Source organism: Poecilia mexicana, unplaced genomic scaffold (genome assembly GCF_051168715.1).
Source record: "Poecilia mexicana isolate PSO_F unplaced genomic scaffold, ASM5116871v1 scaffold_4, whole genome shotgun sequence".
Classification (NCBI taxonomy): Eukaryota; Metazoa; Chordata; class Actinopteri; order Cyprinodontiformes; family Poeciliidae; genus Poecilia; species Poecilia mexicana.
The window spans coordinates 7282128-7289238 of record NW_028263373.1 but is presented as its reverse complement, the minus strand read 5'-3'; the positions used below and the strand labels follow the sequence as shown (position 1 = coordinate 7289238).

At 42.7% G+C, this 7111-nt stretch overlaps 1 protein-coding gene across 4 annotated transcripts; it reads left to right on the top strand.

Annotated features, from left to right (window-relative positions):
* The first annotated feature begins 462 nt into the window (after window positions 1-462).
* On the top strand, window positions 463-4770 carry mmachc (metabolism of cobalamin associated C). 4 transcript variants are annotated; one of them, XM_088004865.1, is made up of 6 exons: window positions 463-612; window positions 800-997; window positions 1723-1875; window positions 1996-2168; window positions 2644-2798; window positions 3933-4770. In XM_088004865.1, the coding sequence occupies exons 1-6, from the start codon at window positions 499-501 to the stop codon at window positions 4019-4021; spliced, it is 882 nt and encodes a 293-aa protein (XP_087860991.1). In that variant the 5' UTR covers window positions 463-498; the 3' UTR covers window positions 4022-4770. The 4 variants fall into 4 exon arrangements, with proteins under 4 accessions (XP_087860991.1, XP_014847436.1, XP_087860989.1 ...); XM_014991950.2 differs by lacking the exon at window positions 3933-4770 and having other exon boundaries at window positions 1996-2172; window positions 2644-3512; XM_088004863.1 differs by lacking the exon at window positions 3933-4770 and having other exon boundaries at window positions 1723-2172; window positions 2644-3512.
* Window positions 4771-7111: the final 2341 nt, after the last annotated feature.

Sequence of the window (7111 nt, the reverse complement as noted above, 5' to 3'; positions counted from 1 at the left end):
TTCCACCAAAACACACCTCATAATGTTCGTAGAGCGCTCTCTTGATATTCAAAACAAGATTCACCTGCTCCAAAAACATAGCATAACTTACAGTGTAAATTATCTAGATAGGACCTGCAGAATACGTGAAAGACGTAACCCTTTAGATTAAGTTTTTACTTACCACACAAGTTGGTTGATTTCTGACTCCCAGTCAAACCGTAGTGCCCCCAGAAGGGGGCGCCGCAATTTGTGGAGAAAAAAAAATTGAAACACCTAACCACTACGTAGTTCCTGAGGAGCGTAAAAGCAGCTAGAATTTGTGGGTATTGTTGTTCACAAGTTACTTTATGAATAAAAAAACAAACAAACATTCCAACAGTAACTCGGTGAATACACAACGCGACGTATTTTATAATTTTTGTCACTGTATTTCACACAAACGATAGCAGAATAAACCGGAAACGTGGCGTAAGTCGTCGATATGGCTCGCAAAAGAACATCATATCCCACAATTCAATGCCGCGCGTTACCAAAGCAACAATGGCGGCTTCCTCTGCCAGTGTGGAGGGTGTAATAGGACCACTAGGCAGCTGTTTAACTAAACTAGGGTTTGAAGTGTACCCTCTAAAGGTATGGTAGCGTCCCGATTAGTTGAATTAGCTTCCAATTTGAATCAATGTTTAGTTTTACTTAATTCTTCTTTCTATTTTTGCTTCATGTAAAGCTAATTTGAAGCAAATTGGCTCTACGTGAAAATTGTTTACATTTTCCTCCCTTGCTTGCTCTTATCGGAGTTTTTGTTCCTCCGTGTTTGTAGGTAGGCTGGTATAACTCAGTGTTGCCTCCTTCCTTTCACCTGCCTTACCCAGATGATGCCTTGGCCGTGGTGGTGCTCAGCACTCCTGCTATGTTTGAACAAGCCTTCCTGCCCTTCTTGGAGCACAGCAGCATTCAGAAGCCATCCGACCCGATAGACCAATGTGTCCGGCACTGTGTCTCCACTGCAGTCTCACAGGTGAGAGTAGAAGTAAAGCACTCTGACAGATACAGTAATCTGGTTATTACATTATATTAGATATTACGACTATTTATTGCAGAAACTCACAGCTTACAGGCCAGGTTATATTTTTCCAGACTGACTCTGATCCTGACTCATTGCCTGGCAAAAGTATTCATCCTACTAAAGCATTTTTAGTAGGATGGATACTTTTTCTGTTGCCTTACACACAGAAAGTTAAGCGCATTTTATTGTTTTGCTAGTAGGTGAACTTTCACCTTAGTCTTAGTTCTTTTTGCCACTCACAATAGGACTCTGACCGTCTTCCCTGTACCTGAGGAAGAAACACCTTCCCACAGCATGATGGTGCCTCCACTGTGTTTCACCTGTGGGAATAACATGTTCAAATCAATGTTTGGTGCTAGTTTTCCATCACACAAAGAGCTCAGTTTTGATGTCTTCTAAACATGACACGTTTTCGTCTCTGCACACTGATCTGTTTGCTGTGTTTCTTGTCCTTCGTGATGCCGTTTCTTCACTAATGTTCTCCAACAGCCTCCCTGCATCATTACAAACTTTTATCTTAAAGACCTACAGGCACTGACGCAGACAGGTTATCTACTGTTTGATGGAGATGTTGACACTTCGTCTCTGGTTCTGCGTTTCGCAAATTTATACCGGCTCGCTCTTGTCATCCCCGACTTGTTTAGGACTTCTAAATATCGTCTCCTTCTCTCCCTCAGAGTTTTCCAGAACTGAAGGTGGACGTGAGGTTCGACTACGAGCTGCTGCCAAGCAGGAAGCCAAAGTTCTTGGCGCAGACCGCTGCACACGTGTCTGGAGCGGCGTTCTACTACCAGCAGTCTGATGTCGCAGACCAGCCCTGGGCCGAAAGAGTAATGCCGTCGATTTGTTCGTCAAAACAAAAACAAAGAAAAAAAAAAAAAAAGGAACATTTGTTGTTGTCGCTGTTTCTCCACCTCAAGTTTCATCCGTTTCGTCTGTTTGTTCGACAGAAGATGTTTGGAGTTTGCGTTCATCCGAGCTTCGGCGGCTGGTTTGCCATCCGGGCCCTGCTGGTGTTTGAGGATGTGACGGTGGGCTCTGAGCTGGTGCGGCCCGATCCTCCGGACTGCGTTGCTTCCAGAGGAGACAGAATCAAGCTGCTGGAGGCCTTTAACTTCCACTGGCAGGTGCACAAGCTATCTTATAGACACACACACACACACACACACCAAAAAATAAATAAATCTGTCTTAATCCAAACCACTTCAGACAGATAACCTTTTGATCAAAGAGCAGTCATGTGACAGTTTTGCCTTCTCTGAAACTCTGGAGTTTCTCCTGTTTGCTGGAGATTCTGAGAATAAATAAAGAATTTTTTATTTTTTTATTTTTTTTTTTATTCTTAAAAAAAATATATTTGCTGAAAGTTTTTAAAACGTGGGTGCCTAAAAGATGAACCAGACATTAGAAATTAATCAGCAACAATGTCATAATCCCTGACCGAGACGATACACTTGGTATAATCCTCTGTAGCCTTAGTCTAACAGCAATTAAGCTCGGTACATTCCAAATAAAATAAACGTTAGATTATTCTAAGCCTTTTTTTTTCTTGTTTTTTTTTTAAACGATCACATTTTACAATTTCTCTTTTCCACTAGGACTGGAGCTACCGAGACATCGTCCCCGGGCGACAGACCTACTCGGAGAGACAGAGGGAGTACTTCTCCACTCCCCCGGCTCAGCGCCTCGCCCTGCTCAGGAGTTGGGGTCTTTTGCCAAAAGAAGAGGCCCAACCTGACCTCAACCCACACGAGCAGAACCAGGCCAACGGACACGGCTGACGCCTGGGCCTCCTGAGCCGAACCCTCTCCTGCTTTCATTTGTTTTCATTCAACCCCAACTGAGTTTGAGGCTGGGTTTTTTTTTTTTTTAAGCTCTTACGTTTCCGTTGAAAGTCATTTGAAGCTGGAGGAGGATATTTTTGTGGAGATGATTGTGTTATGAATGTTTATTAAGTAAATGTGCTCAGAAGACGTTGCGGCCGGTCGACGCACTTTGTTGAATTCACCCAAGACGGATCGATGGATGATTTGTGCATACAATGGAAGACCTTTGCAGTTTGATTATTGTATTAACAATAATTTAAAGTTTAACTTATAGATAACTTGTCAGTAGTTCAGTGAATAACAGTCTTTTTTCTGCAGTCGCAACAAACTTGACTCAAGATGGTTTATCAACTGGACACACAGCAGCAAATTTATGTGCTGCAATGTCCCAGTCAAAGTCCACAACTCAGCCGAATTGAAATACCGTGACTGGACCTCGAGCAAGCAAGTTTCTCAAGCAAGAAACTATCAAAAGAAAACCTTTTATTCAGTAAATAACGACAGCGTGAAATGTGTGGTTTGTTCCTCGGAGGCAGATTTTCTTTTTTCACTATGACCCTGGATGCTAAATATTACTGAAGCATAATTTCCTAAGGTAGAATTTTCTGCTTACGTTTGGTAATAAATTGAAGAGGAAGGCACATTCTTGTCATTACTACTGCTTTTATTTTATCTCATGTTACACCAAGTTTAGATGACAAAACAAAGCTTTTTCCCTCTTTCAATTCAACCACAGACGGAAAAAAAATGATGAGAAAAATAACTTTTAATGTTCGTTACTTCGGCCAGTTAGACAATACTGAGCATACACGAACACTTTGGTACTTTTTTTTTTTTTTTTTTTTTTTTTTTTTTACTTATATTTGCCCAGATTTCACAATATTAAACAATATAAGAAGAATACCTTCTTTTTTTTTTGACAAAACCAAAATCTGCATCGAAACTTCTTTTAAGTACAATTAGTCAAAACTGTCTTCTTATGACAAGAAAAACTGTCGTTTAATTAGAAAGACATATTTTAAAAGTAAGATGTTTACGCTTGTGTGTACGGTCTCAGGTCTAACTGGCAGCCAGGCTGATGAATTATAGATGTGGACTCCCTCTGCTCCTCCAGGCCGGCGACAGACTGACCACTTTAAACTGTGACTAACCCCTCTGCTTGTCGACCGGGTCCGGTTATAACTCTGGTTATTAAAGAGAAGAACTGAGGAGCTCCGAGCTGCAGTATGACCGGGGGAAGTGAGGGGGGATGGGGGGTTCTGCAGCGACAGACACTTTCATGCTTGGGCCTCTGAGTGTCCTCCTCTGTTATTAGCGCGGGCCGGCGGTGAGTTTGTGCTGCTGTTTCTGAAGCAGCTGGAAAAACGTTCAATGTTTGATGAAGTCCCGGACTGGCTGCGGATAACGTTAAAGTTTAACACTAAAGATCGATAACTGCGTCCTCTTTAACGGGATAACTCAGAAGCTTAGCTTTGGTTGTGTTGAAGCTTTGCAGGTCTTTCTTGGCGACACCTCCCTCCTTTCCTTAGCGCCTCATTGCTTCTGTTCTGTACAGCCTGCGCCCCCCCGTCCCCCATCCCCTTCTGTCTCCTGTACTGCTAGGTCTATCTGTGTACTGAATCAGCATTTTTAGAGCAGTGTGCCGCAGGCCTGCAGAGAGCCAGACCATGGACTTAATTATGTTCCCACAGATACTCCATCTCCCCTCCTTTCTTGCCCCGTCTCACTCTTCTTCCCCCTCCCTTGTTTTTTTTTTCTCACTCCTCATCCTGCCTCTCTCTGAAGCTGCAGCTCGATTCTCAACCCTACGTCGCCTTCCGAGGATGTAAACAATAACAATGCATCTCATTTGGCTTTTTATTTGCAGTTTTATTGGTAGCAAATAAAGGTTTGATTGGAGAGTTTTGGCTGTTGGACCTCCGAACTGAACGCACTTAATTCAGACTGCAGTTTAACACATTTGGAGCAAAGGGAGAAAAAAAAACAAAGTATGGTCAGATGTCCTGGAGTTTTTCCCCCTTCCATTATTATCTTTTATCTCTCTTCAGTTTGTTTGCTTTGGAGCAACTCCTCCGATTTGCTATTGATTTTACGGACAGGACTGAGATCATTGTTTTACTTCACCTCCCTGCTGCTTGCAGATTGTGAATATCTGGTTTCATGTGCAAAGTAAAACATGCTGATTTACTAAGATGAGAACCATACATTTTAACACATGTAAACACAACATTGTAATAGACCACTGTGTAATTGTGAAGTGGAACTGAAAGGTAAATAGTTTTCAACATGCATGTTCCTGGAAGAAACCTGGAAGCGTGGTTTTGTGTTTGCCTTCAGCGCTCTACGTCAGTTCATGTATTTTACAACTGGCCCAGAGTTTACATGTTTATCTCGACGAGGTCACTAAAGGAACGACTGCTGCCATTACCTTTTTGTTTCCTGTTTGACAAAGAAACTACTCCAGGACCATTGTTTTGTTGCTGTTGTTTTTATGCGTGTTTGTGTGTGTGTGGATGCTCTGTCTTCACAAACCTCCAGTCGGTCGAGGCAGAAGGTCGCTCAGACCAAACCAGGTTTTGGTTCTGCTGGAGGTTTCTTCCTGCTAAAAGGGATTTTTTTTCTCTCTACTGACATTAAATGCATGTTGTTTTGTAGATTTTTGCCCAACTTTCCTTTTGAAATAATTCAAGTCCCAGCAACATAAATGGAGAACTTCTCTTTTGAGCAATTTTTAACCGTTGCCACAGGTTCTCAATTGAGAACGGACAGGTCGAAATAAAAACTAGGGCTTGTTCTGTCAACAGACTCACCTGAGTTGAGAATCTCTGCATCTCCTCCAGAGTGACCACACTGCTCTCAGCAGCTCGTCTAACTAAAGCTTTCCAGTCAAAACTAAGCATTGTGTGACGTTAAGTAAAGGCATACGAATACTCTGCAGGAGCAGTTTTTGTCTTTCTCCATCTCCCAGACCTGCCATTTTTCCTCTGACTGAAGAGTCGACGCACTAAAGCGTTTCAGAACAGCTCCGCAGCAAGTCCTGCAAGACTGACGTGAAGTGGCGCACTGCTGCTGCTTCTCTGAGATCTAAAGGAAAACGCTGCACCTGCCCTGTGGCTGCATGCTCGCATGCTGCAGCAGAACGATCTGGTGCTGAGAGCTGGATGAAAACGCGGAGAAAGACAGGATGAGTGGTGTTCCGCGGGTCGAGGGTCAGTGAAGCGGCGCTATCCGCCCACAGACATCGGCTAACAAGAGGAGAGGGGGGAAAGGCCAGAAGCAAACCAGCAGCAGAGGAATTAGGAGCTGAGAGGAGGGGGCAGGGAGGAGCACAGCGAGAGCGTGGCTGAATATTCAGACTGCTATTACATTTTTTATCACATTTCTTCTTCTCTTCCTGCATCATAACCATCGGTGCTGACTAAGCAGTCTCAGATGTCCCCCTGCAGCCAGACGGTGGCAGTTTTGGGTCTTTCGGAGGGAACGAGGAGGAGAGCGCCTGGAGAGACAGCTCATTACCAGCCTCGATAGAGTTTAAAACCAGAAGTGCTTTGTTCCTCTTACGCCCACAGTCACCGAGCACATGTGTTAAATAAAGCATCAGGTCGATTTGGGTATCAGTAAATCAGAAAACGCCAGCGGGCCTTTTTTTTTTTTCTTTTTCTTTCAGCCGCTTCTCTGGTTTTCCGAGTCTTACAAATAAACACTGAACACTCGAATTAAAGTTAAGTTAATGTGGCAGGAAGAGCCGGACTCGTCCACATTCATGCAAAAGGCTCTTATATCCTCAAGGAATGCTGGCCAATTACTCATTGTGAATCAGGCAATATAAACACACATAAATAAACTTTTCTCAGAGTAACTGATGTATTTCAATGTTTATTTTTCTGTAAATCAAATATACAACCCTTTCCAAACCTCATCACTCTATGAGCTAAGTGTGTTTTTGGGAAAATTTGATATTTCTGGTGTTGTGTATTTGTTAAATAAAATACACTAAGTCCTTATGTAAAAAAATAAATAAAATTGTGAGATATTTAAATCTCTGAGCTACAGAATGGAAATGCAGCTCCTGAGGAAAACACTGAGGATTGTGTGTGTGATTTCTGAAACGAGGAATCGACCGTACGTTTGTTGTTCCAGATTTATAGTTTTAGTCAAACCAGGCCTGCATGGAATAAAATACAACATAGCCTCAACAACACATGATGGTATGTATAAAAAAAATGAAGAAATATTAACC